The sequence below is a fragment of the Gopherus flavomarginatus genome, chromosome 3 (genome assembly GCF_025201925.1).
Source record: "Gopherus flavomarginatus isolate rGopFla2 chromosome 3, rGopFla2.mat.asm, whole genome shotgun sequence".
In the NCBI taxonomy this organism is placed as follows: domain Eukaryota; kingdom Metazoa; phylum Chordata; order Testudines; family Testudinidae; genus Gopherus; species Gopherus flavomarginatus.
Genome location: NC_066619.1, coordinates 13,119,475 through 13,146,077, shown reverse-complemented (window position 1 = coordinate 13,146,077; position 26,603 = coordinate 13,119,475). Strand labels below are relative to the sequence as shown.

At 49.1% G+C, this 26,603-nt stretch overlaps 1 protein-coding gene across 1 annotated transcript; it reads right to left on the bottom strand.

Moving 5' to 3' along the window:
• Nucleotides 1-3,637: 3,637 nt before the first annotated feature.
• SIGLEC15 (sialic acid binding Ig like lectin 15) lies at nucleotides 3,638-15,676 on the bottom strand. Its single transcript, XM_050943680.1, has 5 exons — nucleotides 15,509-15,676; nucleotides 12,275-12,658; nucleotides 7,834-8,193; nucleotides 6,132-6,162; nucleotides 3,638-3,738 (listed from the first exon to the last, which is right to left on the bottom strand). The coding sequence occupies exons 1-5, from the start codon at nucleotides 15,558-15,560 to the stop codon at nucleotides 3,660-3,662; spliced, it is 906 nt and encodes a 301-aa protein (XP_050799637.1). The 5' UTR covers nucleotides 15,561-15,676; the 3' UTR covers nucleotides 3,638-3,659.
• Nucleotides 15,677-26,603: the final 10,927 nt, after the last annotated feature.

Below are 26,603 nucleotides of genomic sequence, written 5' to 3'. Positions count from 1 at the left end.
CAATCCTGTTCTGGGATGGGTTAAGGATAATGTGACCCTGGTAGCTGATTTCCATCTCAAATTTCTGACACTGTTATTTTAATAGGAACAAAACGCAGCTTGTATTCTAATTAGAAACACAAACATAGACAAAGCCAAGTACAATATTAACTGCCTGTTGCTGAGCTACAGACTTTTTTCCAAACGGCTGCCCATAATCACCTACCCGAGTAGATCTGGAAATCTGCTTAGAGCAGAGAACTGTATACTCACTTGCTAGTATATCATACAGAAGCAAAATACAGGCACCATCTAGTCTGCCTTCTATGAGTCCCCAGAACCAGGACCTCCACTCCAGGGGAAGGATTCTCCAGTGAGTGCAGAAAAGCATTTGATTTGCTTCCTCTGTCCCTCTCCCAAAATGTGTGCGTGCTTCAGTTCCCCCCCTGATGGACAGGCTTCCTTTCCTTATTCCTTCTATCCCTTGTTAGAGTCAGGTGAGAAAGGAAATGAGATCCAGTAGGTATCTTGGGGTCAGGGGTCAGCTCTCTCACTGCAGGGGCCTTTTGTTGCATCTCCTGCTGTAAGGCAGTGATGAGAGTGAATGCACTGCAGACAGATTGCCTAGAATTTTGTTTGCTGGGAGAGGGTGGTGATGCAGACGTAGAGGAGATCTAAGCCAAAATATCCCCATTTTCCACACTGCAGCATCAGATCCTGCAGATAGTTCCTGCTCTATAGGTAAGGAAACAACTGCAGGAAATGAGGCCTGAAAGAGTACCATATTACAAGGTTGACTCCTTCTTCTCTTCCCCCGCCCCTCACTCTGCCAACATTCCCAGCCTTTATTCCTCAACCGGCTTCTTCAAACAACTCCCTGCTTTCTTCTATGATGCCCTTTATCCAAGGGGAAAATTCCCCAATTAATATCTGTACAGCAACTACCTCATCCTCCTCCACAGCCCCCCTTAAAACACCACTCAGCGGTGATGCCTACCAAACCCAGCCAGCTGGATCCTGTGACCAGCTGTGACTATCGCTGTTGCCATTCCTGTCTTTTCTATCTCCCTTACACCTGGTAACTCCCCTGGTGTTTAGGGCACTGGCCTAGCACTTTGGAGAACTGGTTTCAAGTCCCTCCTCTGCCTCCCATCTTCTGTGTGACCTTGGGCACATCACTTATTCTCTCTATGCCTTTGTTCCTCAGCTGTTGAAAGGGTTATTACAGCCCTGCCCTACCTCACATACTCGGTGGAGAAGCCGGCAAGCCCGAATCTTTAGCCAAGTTCTTTGAATATTAACCTCATCCAGAATAGGTCATGGGCGATGTTGTATGTTAATGATTCATTGTAACTTTGCTTTAAAAAAAGATTGTGAGGCACTCATATGCCAGGGTAAGAGAGGCCATGTAATTAGATACATAGAATCCTGTTGTTACCTCCCGTCTGCTCTCAATTAAAAGAAGCAAAAGCCAACAGCAACCACACTGCCTGTCATCACCATGGTCATTAGTTCGTTTGTTATTCCCTATCCCCAACCTGTCATCTGTTTGTGCCTTTAAGAGTGTGTCCTTACTGGAATCCCCGGCTGTGATTGCAGCTTGAGCAGAGCTACCTTGGGCACCAGAGGCATGAATCTGCAGGCTGGCTGTGCGAGCCCGCCTGGCCCCAGGTAGTCACTCATGCAGCTAGCCATGGTGATGCCCATGTGGCTGAGCTAACTAGATTAAAGCTGGATTGGGGGTATCTACGTGCAATGCAATAACACATCAGGATTGCAAGTGTACACTCTAAGCCATCCAGAACAGGGACACTCTATCCAGGTTAGCACAGCAGCCATCATGCTGGCATCCTCAGCCTCATTCAAGGCCTTGATATGCTACCAGAATATCAGAATGTAGTAACAAGTAACAGGTGCGTCAGTGGTAATGGTTGACGAATGACGACTCTTTAATAGTGACCACCGTAGAGCAGAATATAAAGTGTGGAGTAAGTATGCTGAAGGAACCTTTCTGCATAACGCAGCTACATCTGAGAGTTGGCTGGGAATTTTTCTTCTCTGAAAAAAAAATTAGAATATTTTTGGAGTTTTCATAGAAAAATGAATTTTTTTTGACAACATTGAAAAATGTTGGTTTTCAGTGGCTGAAAACTGGAAACAATTCTTTTTCCAGGTGATTGGGTTTTTTTCCCACAAAAACTGAATTTTTTTTTATAAAAACCAAAACAGCTTTTTGTAGAAATTTCTGTTTAGTCAAATAGCCATTTTCCATTGTAAAAACAGCTGGACAGAAAAATTTTAACCAGCTACAATCTAGAGTGTGTGTGTGTGTGTGTGTGTGTGTGTGTGAGAGGGAGAGAGAGGGGTTGATAATATAGCTCAGGGCTGCCCAGAGGATTCCGGGGGCCTGGGGTCTTCAGCCGGGGGGGGTCCTTCCACTCTGGGACCTGCCGCCAAAGTGCCCTGGAGACCCGCGGCGGGGGCCCCCCGCCTCCGAATTACTGCCGAAGACTCGGCTGCACTTCGGCGATGGGTCCCGCTTTGGCGGTAATTCGGGAGGACCCCCTGCCGGCAAAGACCCGTAGCTGAAGAAGCTTCGGGGGCCCGGGCTCTGCGAGAGTTTTCTGGGGCCCCTGGAGCAAGTGAAGGACCCCTCTCCAGAGCCCCTAGAAAACTCTCGTGGGGGCCCCTGCGGGGTCCAGGGCAAATTGCCCCACTTCCCCCCCCACCCCCCCGCGGGCGGCCCTGATATAGCTAACACAAGTTTTACTGCAGTGTAGTCCGTAGAGCCTCTTATCATAAGGAAACTTCATATAATGTACAAACACATGTGTTTATATACAACATCCACTAACAGCAACTTCTAGAATTAAGGCTGCAATTGAGTTCTCATTCCAATTTCCTGTTTTCCACTCCCACAGCTTTCTGAATACATTTCCCTGTTGGGCTAACATGGTTAGTCTCTGCCAGAAGGGAAGTATTTTTTGGGAGGGGGAAGCCAAGGTGGTGGGTTTTTTTGTTTTTTGTTTTTGTTTTAAAAGATGGAATAACTTTTTTCAGCAGTTTTTAAGAGAAAAGAGTAAATATATATAAGATATAAAAAATACATTTCCCTCCCACTTAAAAAAATTCAACAACTTTTTTCTTCACATCTGAAGAAAGGCTGAAGTTTGAAATGGCAACCTCAGTCCTTTTGTTGTCTTTAATAAGCTGCATGTGTTTTGCAAAGTTCTAGTGGTTTTAAAATAGTTTTAAAATAATTTTTGGAAAATGCAGGATGATGACTTTTTTGGAAAGTGCTGGAGGACATTTGACTTTTAACCATGTCCTGATTGCTGAGTGGTACAGGCTGAAAATATGCAGGTTGTTGGAACTGACATCCACAGTCTTCTCCTTGGCCCTGGATATTCCTTCCCTTTTCTCACTCTCTTTACCTACTGTTCTTTTTTTTTTTCCCTACAGCTAATATTTTTGGTAGGTTGCAGCCAGTAGGGGCCAACCAGTTCACGCATGACTAGTCTGACATTCCATGCATCAGAGCCCAGTAGTACATATGCACCTTGTTGGAGAAAAGACACACAAACAGAATCTGTTTTGGTCTACATGTAATGAATAGTAGATCAACATGTGTAAATGAGAAAATGATGTGATCCAGATTCCAAAGGCCAAGTTGCTGCAGGTCATTCTGTCGGCAAACTCTGACTGACACAGTTGTTTCTGCGGTCAAGATTTTCATATGTGGAGTCTTGCGCCTGCTGCCTGCCAACAAAAGAGTTGAGAAAGGTAAAGGCTAGTGTGTCCATTGGCCGCAAATATAGATGCTGGCTTCCCTATGCAGGGCTTCAGAAATGATGCAATCTTTGAGAACTCAGCTGATTTCAGATCACAGTTCCAGGGTGTCAGAATCAACCTGATAACCCATTTTATTTGAAATTGGTCCTACTATCTCTCTCTCTTTTTTTTTTTTTTAGTTTCGAATGTTTGTACATGGTGTTTTTCATTCTCAAGGATCCAAAAGCATTTCACAAACTATATACATACAACACTACTGCCAGGCAGCTGCTTTGGAGCCTGAGACCACAGGGACAAACCTCTCCACCCATGAGAGGTGTCATGGGATCTTTAATATTCATGTGGAGCATCCAGGACCTTGGTTTTTAAGCTGTCATCTAAAGTGAGACAGAAACAATGAAGACTCCAGTGGCACTTTAAAGATGAACAGATTTATTTAGGCATAAGCTTTTGTGGGTAAAAATTCCACTGCTTGAGGTTTTTTACCCACAAAAGCTTATGCCCAAATAAATCTGTTAGCCTTAAGGTGCCACCGGAGTCCTTGTTGTTTTTATGGAGACAGACTAACACGGCTACCCCCCAATACTTGATAAAGTGACACAGGGCATTTCCACCCCACAGAGCTTTTGGCAGCAGAGCTATGTCTGCCAAGCCCCCTAGTGGAGATGCAGAGTATGCCAGCAAAAGTTGTTCTGCGGCATAATTACACCACCTTCCCGAACAACACAGCGATGTCGACAAAAGCTCTCCTCTTTTGGCACAGTTACACCTGTGCCAGGGTTTTGTTGACATAACAATGTGGGCTGAGAAGGCAGATGGGGTGTGTGATTTTTTTCCCCAGGCTCCTCACTGGCATAGCTATGCCAGAAAACTTCATAGGGTAGACCAGAGGGGGGCAAACTATGGCCCACGGGCCACATCCAGCCCGCGGGACCATCCTACCTGGCCCCTGAGCTCCTGGCCTGGGAGGCTAGCCCCCGTCCCCTCCCCTGCAGCCTCAGCTCGCTCACTCCGCCGCCGGTGCAATGCTCCGGGCGGCAGGGCTGTGAGCTCCTGGGGCAGGGCAGCTGCAGAGCCTGGTGTCTGTGCTGCGTGGTGACGGTGGCAGCGTGGCCCAGCTCCAGCCGAGTGACGCGGCCATAGTGCCACCAGCGACCGGTGCTCCAGGCAGTGTGGTAAGGGGGCAGGGAGTGGGGGGGTTGGATAGAGGGTAGGGGAGTTTGGGGTGGTGGTAAAGAGGTAGGGTGTATATAGGGGTTGGGAGGGAATCAGGGGATTGATTGGGGGCAGGGATTCTGGGGGGGTCAGTCAGGAAGGAGAGGGAGCGTGGGTGAGGTGGCAGGGGGCTGGCAGGGGTTCCAGGGGGAGTCAGTGGACAGGGAAAGGGGTGGTTGGATGGGACAGGGGTCCTGGGGGGCCATCAGGAATGAGAGGAGGGGTTGGATGGGGGCAGGGATCTGGGGGCGGTTAGGGGCCAGGGAGCAGGGATGTGTGGATGAGGCAGGGATCCCAGAGGGACTGTCAGGGAACAAGGGGAGTTGGATGGGGCAGGAGTCCGGGGGGGGCAGATAGGAGGTGGGCGCTGGATCATGACCCCCTCCCCTAACCGGCCCTCCATACAATTTATGAACCCCGATGTGGCCCTCAGGCCAAAAAGTTTGCCCGCCCCTTGTGTAGACCAAGCCCATAGACACGGTCAAATGCATAGGATCCAGTTCATCAACCTTAACAAGGTCAAGGGCTGAGTCACTCCTGGCAGGATTGAAAGCCGTGTTTCTGGCACAGCAAGGTGTTTTCCATAATATTTACCATGTTGTCAGGCTAGCTCTACCGCTGAGTTCAGTGGGAGTCAGCTAGCACATTTCTAAAGACTAGTTTACTCCCAAAAGTTTCCTCCAGGCTACAGACGTTTGTGGTTTACTTTGAAGCCTCAACCTGGAACAAGTGTTTTGGGAGTGTCCAAACTCGCCTTAAAAATTGCATTACCTACCTGGAGCCGACTGACAGCCAGTAAGGTTAAGATTTCGTCATGGCTGTTTTTAGTAAAAGTCACGGACAGGTCGCAGGCAATAAAAATGATTCACCCCTTTGTTGTGCAAACCACGATACTGATACAAAGGTGCTTATATCAGTATAGCTTATTTTGATACATTGATACAAGCACCTTTATACTGGTGTAACAGTTCACCAGCCTTGATTCGAGTCTATTTTTAAAGCAATCTAGCTACATTGGAATAAAAACTGTGTCTAGACCAGCCCTTAGATTCTAAGATTGTTACCAAGTCAAGGATCAGCGGCAGTTCCCTGCTTTAAAAGGAAGTCCAAGCGGGTTAACGTGACAGAAAACATGATGTTCTTACCTGCACAGTCTGGACGAGGCTGTGACATGACCTGTGAGGTGAGAATAAAGATGCAAATTAGTTTCCTGCCAATTTCATTTGGGAAGATCTGAGATTCCAGCACTGATGGTGGGTTTCTGAACCACAAGGAATGGGAAAAAATTCCTAAGGTTCTGGTTAGTCTTTCAATATGGTGGGAATGACGTCTAAATACAGGGAGCAAATCATCTCGCTGCTCCTTCCTAGATGTGATATGCTTTGTTATAGTTTCCTTTTTATCTTTCAAGGTGATTAGTGGCTCCCATACAGCTTCAGAACAAGAAAGTGTCATTAGAGCCACAAGACTCCGAGCTCAGACTGGGAGCTCCTCAGATGAGTCCTGGCTTTGATGCAGCATAAGAAGCAGGGCCGCCCAGAGGATTCAGGAGCCTAGGGCAAAGCGAGGGAGCGGACATAAAAAAAGGCGCCACCCGCTGCGGCAGTTGTACTCACCGGGCGGCGCTCTGAGTCTGTGGTGGCGGCGGGTCCTTCACTCGCTCTGCGTCTTCGGCAGCACTGAAGGACCCGCCACTGAAGTGCTGCCAAAGACCCGGAGCGAGTGAAGGGCCCGCCACCAAAGTGCTTCCAAAGACCTGGACCGCTGCCAGGTGAGTAAAAATTAACAAGGCGCCTCTAGCCAGGGAAGGGATTCTCGGCCAGGGCTCGTGGGGCCCCTGTGGGGCCCGGGGCAAATTGCCCCACTCGCCTCCTCCTCCCCGGAATGGCCCTGATAATAAGGATGCTGAATTGGCCTGGGACTTGAGAGACTTTCCTGGCACAGCCACAGACTTTTTGAGTGACCTTGGGAATGTCACTGACTTCACCCTGTGTCTCAATTCCCCACCTGTAAAATGAGGATATTTCCCTACTCCAGCCTCACTGGGGCATTGTGAGGATGAAAATCCATGAATGACTGTGAAGCACTCAGCTAATATGGTGACATGGGCCATGGGAGTACCCAGATAGACAGTGATTCAGCATCCATGGTACATTTATGCAGCACGTCTCGGAACCGGGCTCGATCTACAGTGCTAAGAACAGCTGTGTGGACATTGCCGCATGGGCTGGAGTTTGGGCTTTGAAGCCCACCCCAATCCTGGGCTTCAGATCCTGAGCTGCAACACCTGCACAGCTATTTTCAGTGCTGTACCATGAGCCCAAGTCTGTCGACCTGGGGTCTGAAACGCAGTGCCATGGGCTGGGTAGATGTACTCTCTGTGGCCTTGAGCAAGTCCCTTAACCGCTCTGCTTCGGTTTTGCCATCTGGGAAATGAGGATGATGATACTGTAAGGATTAAACCATTCTGTGAAGTGTACTGAAGGCAAGCTGTGCCGGTGCCTAGGTGCAAAGCATTAATAATTAGCCTGTTTTAAAATGGCATCTCCCAGCCATTTATCTTCCTTCCTACACCCATAGTGTTAGACATATGGAAACACCTGTGTACTGTGTCTTTTAAAAAAATACAAGGGCCCAGTCCAGCAACCCCGTAACTAGAAACTGGGGAGTTTTGTGTTTCTCCTTCTTTGCTTATGTTACTTTGCTTGGATTTTCAGTTATAAACATCCCCCGAGGAGGAAAATCCTGGCTGATTGCATCTTTTTCGTTCAGCTGAGTCACCCCACGAATTAACAGTCTGATTGAACACAGTGAATGGTATGAAAGCAAATAAATAACGGCACATACCTGCCCTCCAAAACACAGCAATTCCTAATATCCCCAGCAACAGCAGTACTTTTATTCCTAGCGTTACATACATCAGGATCAGAATCAAGGAGCTGTTTGCTGCTTTGAATTTATAGAAGTACACGGTTCCCTCCGCACGCCCGTGGCTGTTAACGGCCGTGCACGTGTATTTTCCATCGTGAGTCAGATAGTGCAACTCTTTGGTTATCTGGTGGTCCAAGCTTGTGACCGACGTGGCATTGCTGAAGAGAGGGCCGGTCCACGTCAGAGAGGGCAGAGGCTCCCCTTCGGCTGTACACTGCGCTCTGAAGGTACGGTCCTGGTTGGAGCCGATGGTGATGTTAACAATCCTGGGAGCAGCTGCGCGGGTCACAAGAAGGGATTAAAATCAAATGAAGATTCAAATCCCTTGCAGGTTTGGGGCTCAAAGCATTTAGTGCCCTTGTTGGCCTGAACTGATTCCTAGACTGCTAGGATTTTGTAACTTTGGGATCAAGTCTCTCATCACTCCTTTTCCTTCAACATTTCCTGTCTCTTGATTTCCTCATCACCCCGGGCTTCAGAGAGAAGCATCGGGTTCGAGCAAATAGGGCACAAGCCTCGGAGTCAGGGGATCTGAGTTCCTTCCCTGTTTTATTATGACTGTTGCTATTGGGGTGATAAAAAATAGAAAGAATGTCGTCAATCTAATTTCCCCTTTCCTCTCTATGTGGTTTGGTTTATTTATTGTTAGTGTTTCATGCAGCCTGAGCAGTGAAAATAGACTAGTCAGTTTCAAGACCAATCGGAGGGGGGCGCAGGAGGGCCATTTGGCCTGGGCCTTAAGTTCAAAGGGGGGTCTCAGATTTAGATACTTGTAAATTTTTTGGCATTTGATAAGTTTCTCAACTTGTTTTTATGCACATGAAAGCTAGATTTCTCCTCTATAATTAGTGCATTTGGAACTCTGAGGGGGCCCAGTCAGTTTCATGGCCTGATTCTTATGCCTGCAGTGATTAGACTGCAAATTCAGCGTATCCCATATGCAGAGGAGTTGTGAGAATGAATTAATGGGTGTGAAGTGCCTTCCTCAGGTGTAAAACGTCACCCAGGTGCAGATAAATACATTCTTTCAAGGTATTACTGCTATTTTTTAAGAATAGCCTCAGACGCTTTGCAGACTGCATGCCACAGGCAGGGATCACTTATCCATTGCTGACCCCTGGACAGTCTTTGGGGGTGCAATACTGCTGCTAATGCATACCAGTAGTGCTGCGCCCCGCAAGGGAAGTGAAGAAACTTCTCCAGATGAAACTAGACGAGGGTGTTATTCAGCTGGATTATCAGCCAATGGTGGTTTTCAGACGGGGGTATGCGTAACTCTAGGGGTATGCAAGATCTTGTCAAGGGGTACTTGAGAAAAATCCTGTAAGGGCGGACAATGCACTTTGTTTAGTTAGGCTTGGCAAGCTGAGCCTAGTATATTATGACCCTATCTCAGATGGGGTACACGGTAGATTTTGGAAAGGGATATGCAGCCTGAGAACCACTGAGCTAACAGAACCGTGGCCCTGACACTGCAGTGAGCTCTGTACATTTGGACCTTGCATCCATGAAAGCCCTATTGATTTCAATGGCTGCAGCATGGTTTAGTGGATAGGGCATGGCACCAGGACTCAGGAGACCTGGGTTCTGCTACTGACACTGAGCTGCCATGTGACCTTGGGCAAATCGCTTCACCTGTCTGGGTCTCCACTTCCCGTCTTTTCTGTTGTCTGTTTAGATTGCAGACCGGTCAGGGTGGGGACTCTCTCAGACTATTTGTCTGCTCGGAGCCTGGTATGATGAGTCCCCAAGCTCAGTTGGGGCTCTAGGTCAGGGGTGGGCAAACTACGGCCCGCAGGCTGGATTCAGCCCGCTAGCCATTTTAATCTGGCCCTTGAGCTCCATCTGGGGAGCAGGGTCAGGGGCTGCTCCACACGGCTCCCGGAAGCAGCGGCATGGTCCCCTCTCTGGCTCCTACACATAGGGGCCGCCAGGGGCCTCCACTCTGCATGCTGCCCCCACCCAAAGCACCTCCCATGCAGCTCCCATTGGCCGGGAGCCACAGCCAATGGGAGCTGCAGGGGCAGTGCCTGCAGATGGGGCAGCGCGCAGAGCTGCCTGGCTGTGCCTCCACATAGGAGCCAGAGAAGGGACATGGTGCTGATTCCAGGAGCTGCACCTCTGAGCCTCTCCCCGTGCCCTACCCCTGATCCCCCTCCTGCCCTCCAAACCCCTTGATCCTCACCCAGAGCACCCTCTTGCACGCCAAACCCCTCATCCCCACCCCAGAGCCCGCACCCCCAGCTGGAGCCTGAACCCCTTCCCACATCCCAACCCGCTAATCCTTCTACCGCCCTCCAAACCCCTCGATCCCAGCCTGAAGCACCTTCCTACACCCCAAACAACCTGAGCCCCACCCCAAAGCCCGCATCCCCACTCAGAGACTTCAACTCCACCTCCACCCCAAACCCAATCTGGTTCTTACTCCCGGTGGCCAGAAGCCAGCCCTTTTCCCTGCCACAGTTCCCCCTAGATTCTATTCTATTCTATTCTGGCTCTTATTTTGTACACATTGGTATAGTATCTGATGCTCAGGAAAATGTCCTGTACTGATGTTGTAGAGCTCCCCAGGAATGACTAGATTGATTCATTGCTGTGACTATGTCTACACTACCACTGGATTGATGCTCTGGCAATTGATGCACTGGGGGTCGATTTAACAGGTCTAATGAAGACCTGCTAAATCGACAGCAGATCACTCTCTGATTGACCCTGGTACTCCACTTGGAACAAGAAGAGTGTGGAAAGTCAACAGGAAAGTATCTCCCGTCGACCCAGCGTGGTGTAGACACTGCAGAAAATTGACCTAAGCTATGTCGACTGCAACTACATTATTCACGTATTTCTATTCCCAGATATGGCCCTTGGGCCAAAAAGTTTGCCCACCCCTGCTTTAGGCGCTACTGTAATACAAGTATTAATAACAGACCTCTGCACAAGTGCAGAGTCTTAATGCTTGGTGCTCGTTGCAGTCTCGAGGCTCAAACTAGGGAAGCGCTAAACCCCTTAGAAACGAGGCCCAGTGCAGGCTCCTTTTCATCTTCCTTGCTGAGTTGTGGATTTAACGGTTCAGGGAAGCAAATTAGCCCTCACTGTGGCCTGCTCCCCTTTTTAAAGGGTGAAATAACTTTCTCACACATCATGGTAGACACCATTGTGAAGGACAGTCTGACAGGACATTAGCACTGGTGTCAGAGTGAATGGCTCTGTACAGCTGTCTGACAGCCAAGAAGGTGTTAATTTGCAATTGTCAGCTCTCAGGATCATTGATCAGCCAATTAGAGTTAGCTCTCATCATGTCGCATTTCATACTTAACCTTTATTGCCCCAAGGATGAGTTTGTCCAGCTTTAGAATCCTGATCTGAGTATCAGGAGGTAAATATACCCAGCTCCTGGCTCTCTGCTCCCCTGTCATCAGCTCTGCCTCCTTCTGCACACTTCCCCCTTGCAATTTCTTGAAAGACTGTTCTAACTCCAATCTAGCTCTCACTTGGTGCTCTTACAAGTCCCGACAAAGAGGGTTATCCCAGTGGATGGTGAGCCCCATCTTGTCTCCCCACCTGGTACATCTTCTGCACAGAGCAGCTTCTGGGATTTACAAAGTGTCCTCTGTTATCTGCTTGGACTGCCCTGAGCCACCGCTATCCTCCCACCGTGTTTCCCAGTATGAGGCAGGGGATGGGCCCCAGCCTGGGGAGGTGGAGCAAATCTCACACTGTGGAGGGGAAAGTGGGGAAGTTCAAGACTGGCATTGTCCAGGTGTCCCAATCTGGTTCTTACTCCTGGTGGCCAGAAGCCAGGCCTTTTCTCTGCCACAGTTTCCCCTAGATTCTCTTCTGGTTCTTAAATTGTACATGTCAGTATAGTATCTGAGGACTTAGATGCTCAGGAAAATGTCCTATACTGATGTTGTAGGGCTCCCCAGGAATGACTAGATTGGTTCAACGCTGTGGCTATGTCTACACTACCGCTGGATTGACACTCGGGCGATTGATGCTTTGGGGGTCGATTTTACAGGTCTAATGAAGACCCGCTAAATCGACAGCAGATCACTGTCTGGTCAACCCCGGTACTCCACCTGGAACAAGAAGAGTAAGATAAATAGACAGGAGACTGTCTCCCATTGACCCAGCGCAGTGTAGATACTGCAATAAGTTGACCTAAGCTATGTCGACTCCAGCTCCGTTATTCACGTCACTGGAGTTGCGTAACTTTGGTCGACTTACCCCCGTAGTGTAGACAAGGTCTCAGTGTGAAGTTCAGTGGCAACTAGCATGGAGTGGTCCCTCCAGCTTCCACATTCTTCCAGCTCTCTAGCCTCTGTCTGTAGCACCTTTAGAGCTGATGTTCTCTTACCTATCAAATGGAGTCTTATCCCAGTCCTGCTTTCATACTTGTCATGAAGATCCCCAGAAAACTCCACCCGGCAGAAGTATCTGTTGCTGTCGCTCCAGGTCAGGTTGTCGATCTTGATGGAGAGGTTATTGTGCCTGGGGTTCCCAATCAGTTTGTACTTGTTCTTGTAGCTAATTGCAGTTTTACAGAGGTCACTCGAGCTGTGAGTAACACATTTGAACACCACCATCCCATCATAAGGTTCCTTGATCCTCCAAATGGTTGTGAGAGTCCGGTCATATGTTTTGTGAGGGTGTGTGAAAGTACAGGGCAGAACAACCCCCTTTCCAATCTCACCAGTAGCATCTGACGGAACCTGAATGGACCAGCCATTGGATTGCAAACCTGGAACCAAAGAAACTGGCTTCAGAAACCTGAATAGGTCATAAAGGCTGATGTCCCAATCCTGAAGAATGATGTCCCCCCGCATAAATCAAGAGATCCTCTCCTTACCCTGAGTCCTACCTGATCCATCCTTAGTGAGCTTATCGATACTTCATTGGCTCCGTGCATTTTATATCCTCTCTTTCTTGTGCTAGGAGCCATCTCACAGATCTGTAGGTTATGTTATGCCTTTGTCTTTTGAGGGTGATCAAGCCTTTTTACACAATGGGTTGAGCAGCTCCAACAGGAGCACGCACATTAATATGCTGCCTTCTTCATTGCACACTCAGTTAGAATCGCAGCATTCTCTGTAGGGAGGTTGTGGCTTCTAATATTTCCATAAGTCCACCTTCTTGTCGACACGGGGACATGTTATTTGTGAGTCACCACATAGTGATGGGCTCTAAAGGCAGACTTAAGAGATGCTGGCAATACTGATTTAAGGAACATGGCAAGGCTGGAGTGTGCATGCCAGTTCCCAGCACCTTCCCCCAAGTGTCTTGGAGGAGAGAGACAGTCTTTGACGGTTTGAGGAAAGCAGTCAGTGATAGAGGCAGATCACTGGCACAACAGCAGTGGAATGTTACCCTACAGCTTCCTGTAACTTCTGTAAACCATCCCTTTCCCCAGAACTACACCGTGAGTTTCCCACACAGAAGTGTTGCAGGAAACAAAAATAACAACCCTTCTCTCTCTGGACCAAATTCAGCCCTGATAAAAATCTAGTTGCAGTTACTGGGAACAGCAATTCCTCCGTGCCAGGGCCAGATTTGATCTTTGCTGTCTGATAATCCTTCTCTCGAAACCTCTCCACAAAACCAGCTTTCACTGAGTGGAATACCCATAAAAGTGTCAGAATCTGAGGTCGTCACCTTGACGGGCAGCTAATAACTGAGCTGCCACAAACAGAGCTTTTGGGAAGGCCGGTCTCAGTTCTTCATATTGGTGGAAGCAATAACAGCTGCGGCACCAGGTAATGCTTCCAGGAACATGTGGCTCAGTATCTTATAGATCAGGGGTGGGCAAACTTTTTGGCCCGAGGGCCACATCTGGGTAGGAAATTGAAGGGCAGGCCATGAATGCTCACAAAATTAGGGGTTGGGTGCGGAAGGATGTTTGGGCTTCGGCTGGGGGTGTGGGTTCTGAGGTGGGGCTGGGGATGAGGGGATGGGGATGCAGGAGGGTGTGCCAGGCTGGGACCGAGGGGTTTGGAGGGCAGGACAGGGATCAGGGCAGGGGCAGGGGATTGGGATGTGGTTGGGGGTCAGGGGTGCAGGCTCCGGGCAGCGCTTACCTCAAGCAGCTCCCGGAAGCAGTGGCATGTCCTCCTCCTGGCTCCTATGCAGCGGCACGGCCAGGCGGCTGCGTGCTGCCCCGTCCACAGGTGCTGCCCCTGCAGCTCCCATTGGCTGTTGTTGCTGGCCAATGGGAGCTGTGGGGGCAGCATGTGGAATCCCCTACCTGCTCCTATGTGTAGGAGGCAGAGTGGGGACATGCCGTTCCTTCTGGGAGCCGAGCAGAGCCCCTCATGTGCAGAACAGGGCAAGCCCCCGACCCTGCTCCCCGGCTGGAGCTCAAGGGTCAGATTAATATGTCTGAAGGGCCGGATGCGGCCTCCAGGCCATAGTTTTCCCATCTCTGCTATAGATCTTCCCTGACAGCTCACTTCTGATGTAACTTTTCCCTGAGTATCAGAGACTGGGGTAGATGGAAAAACTGAATGGTGTCCAAAGGGCAGAGCACTCTCAGCTCCACTTGACTTCCCTGGGATTTGTGGGTTAGTGAACACAGGGTAACTGCCTAGCTAGGTTAGGTAGAGACTACAGGTTGTTTTATTTACATATGTGATGTTCTTCCATGGTACCTGGCAAGTATCTCTGGGACTGTACAACTAGGATCAGCCAACTGAATGCTTTCTGAGGGGCAAAAGCCAATGTAAGAGCAAGTATATATGCAAATTATTATTTATTTTATTAGGTTTCCTATAGATTGCCCCTCTCTGGCCTGCAGTGTTTTATATTTTAGTGGCTGCTGTGTTGTCAATGGAAAATGTCTTAATTTTGAGGTTACAGATCAAAACCTATGATGATGAGCTTGGTTAGCATTCATCTTGGATCCTGAAAAGATCAGGCAAAAGAGATCTCCTTGCACACTGATAACAATCTTGTACTCAGGTGGGCCTTGGTCCAGAAAAGAAGACACTTAAAGAAAGGCTTAACTTTAAGCATGTGCTTTAAAGCTTTGCTAAATCTGAGCCATAATGTCTTCCATCCATAGGAATCCTAAATTTGATGAGCTGATTTATGAATCACAGGTGTAAGCATTGCATTGCAGTGCTGTGTATGTGTGGGTGGTGGGTATGCGTACACACGCATTAATTTTGTCTACCACTGAAGGGCAGTCAACTCTAGAGCAAACTATGTTCTTTGTACAATAGCTCCCAGGAACGCTACACAACAGTGGGGCAGGCAGAGAAAAATGCTGTAACCGGTTGAAAATGCAGGGGGAATTTAGGTAAATATAAACTCCTGAGTTGGAATTTGGCTGTGATACTGGGATTAAGCCCCCTAGATGGTCGGCAGAGTCCTGGTCTCTCTCATGGCTGCAAAGAGTCAGAACATTGGTCTTTTCCATAAGTTATTAGCCCTTTTTTTGTAATTATTGCCACCTGGAATTTCAGGGCACTATAAAGCAGCATTCTGGATCTGCAGTTCCTATCGAATGAATTGCATCGCGCAGTTCCACTGGCACCTCGGCTGAGCAAGAAGACCGACAGTGATAACAGAGGCAGGGATAGCAGTCAGAACTCACCCTTCTTGAAGATGCAAAGTAGACACGTGAGAAATAGCCCAAACCCTTTCATGTTCTTTGGTGCTCCTCGCTATGGACAGATTTCAGATCAGCAAACCAGCATTGTTAACGTCAAAGCCAAGTGGTCAGACGTGTAGTCCCAGGCTGTTTGGCTGGGGAATGGAAGCCTCAGTGGTTACCCTCTCTCTGGAGGGAATGAGTGAGTTCAGCAGAGCTGGCGATGGGGTTGGTTAAAAATACTTTTGTGGTCAGTCATGTGGAAAACAAAGGGAGCTCAACATCTGATCATTTTCCACCAGTGGGAGGGGCCAAGAAATCTCTGCTGAACATCTCCGTTTGTAACCTTTATTGTACACAGGTGAGCCAAAGTCACAAAGGACCTAAGTGCTCCAAACCCATTGACCCATGGGGAAGTTATAAGAGTCTGAAAAGTGACACTCTGGCTCCTGTGTCTTGAAGGGGGCTGTTCTCTCCCTTCCACCCCCCGGCTGAGACTGGCCAGGCTTCTGCATCGGTCCCAGGGGGCTCAGCTCCAGGGAGACAGGCAGGGCCCCACAGGCCTGGACCCAAAGGTGCACTGGGGTTCTGCCAGGGGGCAGAAAGGAGCAGGGGGTGGGACCAAGGGATGTAGAAGACACCTTGGCCAGCTGGCCGGCAGGCCAAGAGGAGCAAGTGGTGGGCGGGGAGGAGTGGGGTCTTGGGGTGCAGCGCAAGAGGGGCAGGCCTGGGCCCCTTCGAAGCATGAACTAGACCATCTCTTTCAGAAAGCTGTGATCATGTACAAAGTAGACAAAAACAGGGTTATTTCCCACAAGGATTTTCCAACAATAGGTAGGATCTGTAGGGCTGGTAGTTGGAGTAAATAAATTTAAGAGCCAAAGACACTAATAAGAAACACAGACCAGCACGATGTCATTGCTAAGGCATCCTTCTAAACCAGAGATCCCTTTCAGCAGATCTGTGACACTGAGCAGAATCCAACCCATGGAGACGTAGTCCATATTCTCCTAGGCTCTACAGAGTCTCATGCCCCCAAAGCACTGATCACTGATTTCAGGCTGAGGAGGCAGCCTGAGAAGGAGAGAGATTGAAATAATGAAAAACAGCTACATATTGTGGAAGTGCATTCTGAAGAGCAACAGCCAGCTGTGAGGGGAAACAAGAGTCTTTGATGCAGCTACGCTTCTTCACCTTCTGCTGCACAATGACTCACAGCAGAGTTCCTTATTGGCTCCCTTAACTATCTCCTCACTTCTCCCTGCGGCTGCTCCCTGGGCAAAGCGAGTCGTACAAAGAGATTATCTCAAATGCTGCTTCAGGCCACAAAACTCATCCTGAAAGGCTTGAGACCAACAGTATCAGACAGACAGATGATTTGGGGTTAAGAGAGGGACCTCCAGGATCATTGGATCTGAATCTCTGTTGTTTATTATTATAGTTAGTGTCTAGGGACCCCAACCAAGATGGGAGCCCATTGTGCTGGGTGCGGTACACACATGGAATAAATCCACTTTTACTCACCCCACTCACACACTCTCTCTGAATGTCTCCAGATGTGGGGACCTGATTCCTGCACACAATGATTTATTTCATTGTCAGATCCCCCTGACCCCTATTGTTAAGAAACATTTCTAATATGAGATATAAAGTGTCCCGGTTTTGTCTTTTTAGGTGACTAATTTCCTTAGATCTCCACTCTGTAAATAGCTAGTGAAATATCTCCCCAATCTAAGCAGCTTTGTTCCAGTTTACAGTCCTCCCAATAATACTTTTGCATGTGTTGTGTTCTCCAGTTCTCACTTGACCTGTCTTTGTGTTCTCTCCAAACCTTTTCATGGTCCTTCTGTGGTCTTTAACAGATCGGCTTCCCCAGCCCTCTTCACCAGCCTCCTCCCATTCTGTCCCACTCCTCCTTCCCATGGTCTAGTTCATCCACAAGTTATTGGGCTTGAGGCAGAACTTGGGTGAAATTCTTTGCCCATGTTATACAAGAAGTTAGAGTGGTCCCTTTGTTATACCAATTATATTAGACCAGTAAAAAAAAACCAGCAGGATCTTTTTAAAGGGGACAAGACAAATATGCCACATTTATTATGATAACAATTTATGACTAATAACTAATATCTTAATTCTTATACACACACATTATACCTATTACCTATACACACACATTCACATTATACCTAATACCTATACACACACACATACACACATCACACACACACACACATTCATCAGGTGTTCTGCAGCTGCTGCATAGTTACCAGTCCTGAAGATAGCTTAAGTTCATGGCTTGATTTTGCAGCTTGGGTTCGTAGCTTGTGGCAGCTAACTGGCCAGGAAAGCCGGGCACAAGGACAAGCTGGATCTCTTGGGCAGGCACTGATGTCCTTCCATGTTGGCAGCAGAATGTTACCCAGAGTCTCTCATCTCACCCTTCTTTTTTATAGGCTTTTAGTTTGGATTCAAAGTCTATAGGTCTTGCTGTGTCACGCTGCCTCTGGGTTTAGATTGATCACCCATCAATTGCAGGCGTGACTTTCAGCCTTGGACCTGGCTTTGATCTTCCTTCTGTTGTTCTGTTGTCCTTTTCTTTTTAGGGTGGACGCTTCTTACTTTGTTTAGGGCTGTTGTCTAGGTCTTCAGCCGTTGGTATTTGAACTTTATCTCATCAGGACAGGCTGGGGCTGGAGGTTGATTCCATCATTCATACATACCTCATTCACACATCTAAACTAAACTAATAAGATTACAGCAGGGTTTGCAAAAATGAAGGTTGGAGAAAGCTTTTACAAAATGGAGTGAGTGTTTTAAAATGGGGTTTGAATTACAATATGGAACAGAAGTTACAGTATAGGCAAGTGTAGTGAATGGTGAACAGAAGTCACATTAATAAAGTGAACAATTGAAAACAATTTCATTTATCAGTTCTACACCTTCTGGCCTTAAAATCTATAAATTGTTAAACCAGTGCTAGAGAATTTTAAATGAGCATAGCAGTGGCCTTGTTGCTGATGATGGAGGAAGCACAATATCTTCCATAGCTTTCATGGCTCTGTTTTGTTAGGTATAAAATTCTGCTCTGTCAATTCAAGATGTGATTTGAAACAGACATGGCAAGGGATCAGATGTTTGCAGTACCAAGTATGGGGGGGGCAATTTTTGATCACTTTTCAGGTAATAATCCCACATTATTATATCTGTTCAGTTTCGAACACCACTATGCACATGAACATAGTATCTGAATTTGTCTATGACATTGATGAATCATAGGAATTTGAGATGGAAAAGAGCTCTTTAAATAATCAAACCCAGTCATTGCTAACACAGAATTGTTCCCAACATCCAGTGCTCTGTCCTGTTCAGATGACTCAGGAAGAGAGCTGCCACCACTTTCCTTAGAGGAACATTCTATCGATCTCATTTTCTTTTGCTCTATTTCATACCACAACACACTTGGACCACCATAACCAATTCTTTTGCTGTACACTGCCTTTAAACTGAGATACATACATGACTCTTAGGAGTTTTAACTACTGTTAGGAACCACATGCACTGCTTTCGTCTGACTTTGAAGTGGTCTTTTTATCATTTGCAATGCATTTGGTGATGGACATTTAAATCTGATAGAGTTCTGCTGTCTAGAGATATGGCCTGCTTGTGTTCAGTTCATTGCAGACTATCAGAGAGAGAGGAGACACGCCCTGTGTTCTCTCATGGAGACTGTCCTTTTGTCCTTCCTTGCTGTTATCGGTCACCTGAAATAAACCATTTGAGACTGAACTCCATGCTTTGCTCAAAATCCTCACCCCAAGGCTCCCACCCTCACCAATTCCATCTGGGTTTAATTCTTTTCAACTCCTCTTGTTGCAATGAATATTCAGACAGCTATGACTGAGGAATTATCCACCAGGGGGTGCTCATAGTTAACCACAACAGACGTTGCTTAGTAACTGTGTTTCCATTTCAACTCACACTTACCATCGCCCACCTCTTTCTGCATAATGGTGTTTTGATGCTGTTACGTGCCTTTGTTCTATGTTACAAAAATAATCACATGGGCATTGGAGGAGCTTTAAATTCTTCTTCAAGTGCTTGCTCATATCATATTAAGTGAGTGTGCGCCGCGTGCATGGATATCAGAAACTTTTCCCTAGCAACTACCTGTCGGGCCAGCTGTGCAGCCCCCTGGAGTGGCACCGATATGGCGCTCTATATATGACCCTGCTGGCCCGACCCCACTTCAGTTCCTTCTTACTGCCAGTGACGGTTGTTGGAACAGTGGTCTCTTGTTCACAAGTGCTCCACTAATCCCTAGCTCTTCAACTTATCTTGTATATAGTTACTAATTGTTCTCTTTAGTTGTTAAGTATAGTCTTTAGCAGTTGGAGGAACTTCCCCTTCAAGGAGTGCCCCGTGGGGCTTCAGGGCATGCCGTCCCAGGGCTTCAAACCCTGTAGCCTCTGTGGTAAGCCTATGCCCCCAGGCGACCCCCATGACTCCTGTCTTCTGTGCCTGGGAGAGGACCATCAGGCAGATAAGTGCAAGATCTGCAAGGCCTTCAAGCCTCACACTAGAAAGGAGAGAGACATTCCTCTGAAACAACTCCTCATGGAGTCTGCTCTCCATCCGCCACAAGACCCGGCCCCAAGCCTCAGTGAGGAGTGCTCCTCCAGCGGTGCCATCAGAGGCACCAAAAAAGGACTCGTCTCACTCTCTCAGCGGCCGACAGGGCACAGAAGCGTTCCCCCAGCATTGCTCCCACTCACCGGCTGCCCTCAAGAAGCAGATTATGGATAAACCTCCACAATGGCTTGATGTGATGCAGATGCCGAACCCCTGGCAGGGGATGGTGTGGACCAGGAGCCTATGGCTGACAGACCCTCCGGTTAGGCTCAGCCTCCATGGGCCCCCGTCTCCCTGGGAAGCCCCGCGCTCCTGGACTCCCCACGGCTGCAGGTGGAGGAGGACATGCTACCTTCCACACCAGACACTTTTCAGGCCGCAAGGGAGTTCATTGAAATGACAGCGCCAAGTCCCCGATCTCGAGGCCTCCACTACCTTGTTGCCCAGTACCATCAAGAGGCTAACCAGCAACGTTCAGGCCGTCTGCTCCCAGACCAGCATCTCTGCGCTGGTCTGACTCATGGCACCAGTCTGACTCGCAGCACTGGTCTTGCAGCTCCGACCCTCAGAGCTGTTCCTGCTCGAGGTGGTCGTCGGCTGATAGGTTGTGGTCCCGCTCGAGGTCTAGGTCCTGCTCTGAGACCTCATGGCACCGCTCCCCAATGCAGCACCAATCCCCATCGTGGCACTGATCCTCGGAGTGGCACCGATCGCGATCACATTCTCGGCACCGCTCCTGATTGAGACAAAGCCCAACTTCTCGACGCCGGTTGAGCTCCCAGTACCATTCTCCACAACAGCACCGCCGGTCACCGTCCGGATCCCATCATTCTTTGAGGTACCTTTTCTGCACATCAGAGGATGAGGAGGCCTCCCTGGCACAATCACACACCGCCCCTCCTTGGCCGTCCTGCTCCCAGTCACCTCCCTCAGGTTGGGCAGGGCATTGGGAACATTAGAAGTACCCCAATAGGGTCCAGAAAAAGTCAGCTCCAGAGCCCCAGTGACAGCCCCAGTGGCAGTTCTGGACCCCTGGGCATATGACCAGGCCCAGGGCACCCCTCCTGGTATCCCTCCGCCATCATGTTTGGGGTCCTGTCTGCCTGAGGCAACCCTCAGTTGCCCTTCTCTGGACCTCGCACAAACTCAGGACCCAGTCCCTCCCCTGATGGTGGCTACACCCGGTTCTCAAGAGGAACTGGACCCAGCAGATCGGGAGGCTGTCATGGATCCGGCCTTGCTGATCACGTCCTCCTTATCATCCCCTTTCAAGGCAGTGGCGGTTGCATCCACATCCAGCCCACCACCCATGGACTACAGGGCCCAGCAGGAACTTTCCTAACAGGTGGCTCTGAACATGAACCTCCAGGTGGAGGAGGTGATTGAGGAAGAGGGCCCTATAGTGGACATTCTGACACTGGAAGAGCCCTCTAGGGTAGCTCTGCCAGTTATCTCTTCACCCATTCCCCCCCATCCCCCATGCTCCCTGGTGGTGGAGGTGTGAACGAGAAAGAGAGGCAGGGCCAGCAGGGGTCCACTCCCAAACCAAGAGATGCAAAACACCTGGATCTCTTTGGAAGAAAAGTTTATTCTACAGGTGGCCTCTCCCTGAGGATCGCTAAACATCTCGCGATCCTCAGCAGATACAGTTACAACTTGTGGCCTGCAGTTCAGAATTTCAAAGAGCTTCTTCTATCTGAGTCACAGATGGAGCTGGGAGCCATTGCCGAGGAGGGCAGACTAGTGGCCTGGACGTCTCTCCAGGGTTCTCTGGATGCCACGGATGTGGCAGTGTGTACACTGACGTCCAGTATGGCCATGCAGTGCAACGCCTGGCTTCACTCCTCGGGTCTCCCACCGGAAGTTCAGCAAATGATCCAGAACCTCCCGTTCGACGATCAGGGCCTCTTCACTAAACAAACCAACTCCAGATTGCATAGCCTGAAAGACTCACCTAACACATTAAGTCTCTCAGCATGCATACCCCGGTGACACAAGGAAAGCCATTCAAACCCCAGCCCACCCAACAGCGGTCTTTCCCCGCTAGACCCAGGCAGGACTTCTCCCACAGGAGGAATAGATACACTTGGCATAGGCCGTCATGCCCTCCTCCTGGGCAGGGACAGGGACTGTCCAAGCCCCCTCTGGGCCCTAAGTGCCCCTTTTGAAAATGCGCATGAGGACGATTTACCAGTCTACAACCCGGCCAGCTTCCCTCCCTTTCTGAACTGTTTATCTCGCTTCTACTGTGCATGGTCCCTTATTACATTGGACCGGTGGGTTCTCCACATGGTAAAGGTGGGCTATTCTATCCACTTCTGCTCCTTTCCACCCTCCCACCCCAGCTGCCCATCCCTCTTCAGAGGCCTCTCTCAAGAGCAACTCCTCATCCAGGAGGTCCTGTCCCTCCTCGCTCTAGGAGTTGTGGAGGAGGTGCCCCAAGAGCTCAGAGGCAAGGGTTTCTACTCATGCTATTTCCTCATCCCCAAGGCAAAAGGGGGCCTATGGCCCATCCTAGACTTAAGGGAACTCAACAAGTACATCATCAGCTTGAAGTTCTGCATGGTCTACTTGAGCACAATCATCCCTTCCCTGGATCTGGGAGACTGATACACCACCCTCGATATGAAGGATGCATATTTTCACATTTTGATCACTCCGGCTCACAGACGGTTTCTCTGTTTCATGGTGAACAAGATGCATTATCAGTTCATGGCCCTCCCATTCGGCCTGTGCATGGCTCCTTGTGTCTTCACTAAATGCATGGTGATCATGGCAGCTTTTCTTCGCAGCCATCACTTGCATGTCTACCCGTACCTGAACAACTGGCTCATATGAGGCCGATCTCACCAGCAGGTAGAATCACAGGTGGAAATAGTCAAAGACACGTTTGAGCACTTGGGCATCATTCTCAATGTCAGAAAATCTGTTCTCACCCCAACCCAATCAATAGAGTTTATCGGGTCCTGGATGCGAACCGAGTGAGAGTTTTCCTCCTGACGCCTAGCCTTTGCTCAAATAACCATAGGCCTTCGCAGCTTTCCCACCACCATAGTAAGGCAGTGTCTCAAGCTGTTGGGCCACATGGCGTCCCGCACTTTCGTGGTGCAGCATGCCAGGTTGTGGCTCAGGCCTCTGCAGGCATGGCTCACATCTGTGTACCACCAGAGCCGTGATAGTCTGGACATGCTGCTGACCATTCCGGGGCATATCCTTGATTCCCTATGTTGGTGGCTAGACCCCCACATGGTGGGTGCCGGGGTTCTGTTCCACCCTCCCCAGCCCACTCTGACCCTGGTAACAGATGGGTCCATGCTGGGCTGGGGAGCACATCTCGGGGTCCTGACGACTCAGGGCTTCTGGCAAGTAGAGGACCTGGCTCTGCATATCAACATCAAAGAGCTTAGGGCAATCCGCCTCGCGTGTCAGGTGTTCCTGTCCCACTTGCAGGACCATTGTGTAGTGGTGCTGACAAACAATACTACAGCCATGTTTTATATAAACAAGCTAGGCAGAGCCCGATCATCTCCTCTCTGTCGGGAAGCCCTCCTACTGTGGAAATTCTGTTTATCTCACTCCATCCTTCTCCAAGCTTCACACCTGCTGGGTGTTCAGAATGTACTGGTGAACAGCCTGAGCAGACAGTTCCTTATATATGAATAGTAGATTCATCTGGACATTATCCACTCCATAGTCTGTAGTTCGTTTCTCCGAATCAATCTGTTTGCTACGTGGGACAACAGAAGTGCCCAACCTTTTGCTCCTTCTGGGGTCACAGCCCAGACTCGATTGCAGATGCCTTCCTGATTCCATGGTCTGGTCAACTGTTCTACGCTTTCCCACCATTCCCACTCATCCACAAAGTGCTTCTCAAGGTCTGCAGGGACAAGGTGGATGTCATACTGGTGGCCCCAGCTTGGCCTCGCTAGTGCTGGTACTCCACCCTCTGGACCCGTCAGTCCGGCCTCCGGTGTGTCTACCTCTTCCTCCTGACCTCATCTCCCAGAATCACGGTTGTCTCCTTCGGACCTTCAGTCACTCCACCTCATGGCCTGGAGGATCCATGGTTAAACCAGGCAGAGCTCGTCTGTTCGGACCTGGTGAAACAGGTGCTCCTGGAAAGCTGCAAGCCTTCTACCAGGACCACTTACAAAGCAAAATGGAAATGTTTTTCGATCTGGTGTGCTCAATGGCAGGTATTCCCACTCCAGGCTTCAATCCCATGCATCCTGGAGTATCTGGTGCACTTGACAGACCAGTGCCTGGCATTTGGTTCTCTTAAAGTCCACCTCACGGCTATCTTGGCTTTTCACACAGGTGTTTCTGGGTGCTCAGTGTTTGCACAACCCATCGTGAGATGTTTTCTAAAAGGACTGGTAAAGATCCATCCCCCAATGAAGTCCCCTGTCCCAGCCTGGGACCTTAATTTAGTCCTTTCTCGTCTCTTGGGCCCTCTCTATGAGCCATTAGCTTCCTACTCGCTCCTCTGCCTCTCCTGGAAGGTTGCCTTTTAAGTGGCCATCACCTCGGCACAACGCATTTCTGAGCTACGGGCCCTCACATGCGAGCCCCCGTATACCATTTTTCATAAGGACAAGGTGCATCTTAGGCCTCACCTCGCCTTCCTGCCAAAAGTTGTGTCTTGCTTCCATGTCAGCCAGGATATTTTCCTGCCAGTTTTTTATCCAAAACCGCTCACCAGCCTTCATGAACAGCAGCTGCATTTGCTGGATGTTAGAAGGGCGCTCGCTTTCTACATAGACTGAACAAAGCCGTTCTGCAAAACAATCCAGTTGTTTGTTGCTCTAGCCGAGCAGATGAAAGGTTTGCCGATCTCTTCCCAGGGGATATCCTTCTGGATCACGGCATCATGTATTTGCTCTTGTTATGACTTGGTGAAGGTCCCTCTGCCTGTTATTATGGCTCAGTCCACGAGGGCTCAGGCCTCGTCAACAGCCTTCCTGGCACATGTACCCCTCCAAGAAATCTGCAGGGTTGCCACATGGGCTTCAGTGCACAGCTTCATGTCACACTATGCCATCGTCCACCAATCACGAGACGATGCAGCTTTCGGCAGAGTGATACTTCAGTCTGCGATACCTTGACTCCGACCCCACCTCCGAGGTAAGGCTTGGGAGTCAGCTAACTGGAACTGATATGAGCAAGCACTTGAAGAAGAAAAAACGGTTATTCACCCTTTTTGTAACTGTTGTTCTTCGAGATGTGTTGTTCATATCTATTCCATTCCCCCTCCCCACCTTCCCCTCTGTCAGAGTTGCTGGCAAGAAGGAACTGAAGGGGTGTCAGGCTGGCAGGGTCGCATATAGAGTGCCATATCGGCGCCACTCCAAGGGGCTCCACAGCCAGCCCAATGGGTAGTTGCTAGGGAAAAGTTTCCGACATCCGTGCACACGGCGTGTGCATGCGCCTAACTGGAATAGATATGAGCCACACATCTCGAAGAACAACAATTACAAAAAGGGTGAGTAACCGTTTTTTCTCTTCCAATCTCTTCCTCCCTGTAGCTTCCTCTCAGATCCTCTGACCCCTATTTCTCTCTTTTGAGAGTGCTGCTTGAGGAGCTAAGTATCAGGGGTAGCCGTGTTAGTCTGTATCCACAAAAACAGTGAAGACTCCGGTGGCACCTTAAAGACTAATGGATTTATTTGGGCATAAGCTAGGTCTTTAAGGTGCCACTGGACTCCTCATTGTTTATACTTGAGAAGGGATTTGAAGATTTGAGGCCTCTTATTTAGTTTCTCTCTCTCCTTCCAATCCCTTTCTTTTCTTTTTAAAAAGTGGACCCCCGCCTTGATCTTCATGGGTTTGTATTTTAAAGGGATGAGTTCTCTATTTTTATTGTTATACAAGGCCCTGAGCACTTTGCTAAAGGTTCTGATACCATGTAGATAATATTATTATTAGTGCATGTGGTAGATATGGGTAGCTAAATAACCACCAGAGGGCAGTAATATTTCAACAAATGACTATTAGTACAACAACACAGCATAGTAGCTATTCTCACATTCATTATTATTATTTATTGGTACTACAAATAGCACTGTGGCAAATTGCCGGCACTATTTTGATGGGTCTCACGCTTTCTCTTCTTTGGGGGGGGGGGGTACAGGGCACCATTTCTTGCCCTTGCAGTGGAACGTTAACTGCCCCACTAGTGTCCTAGAGGAGGGGAGTGGAGAGGGAGGGACCTGGGCCCACCCTCTACTTCAGGTCCCAGCCCAGGGGCCCTGAGGATAGTGGTGAACCACTTGAACTGGCGGTTCCTTCCCCTGGGCTACTTCCCTCTCCTGCCCTTCAGCTTGTGGGGGGCTTCCTGCCCTCCCTCTGTACAAGCCAGGTGCCCCTTACCTAGGGTCTTGGACTTCTTAGCTCACCGCAGCACTTCTCCAAACTATCCTCTGCTTCCCTTCAAACTGTTCTCTGCTCCAACACCAATTCCTCTCTACTC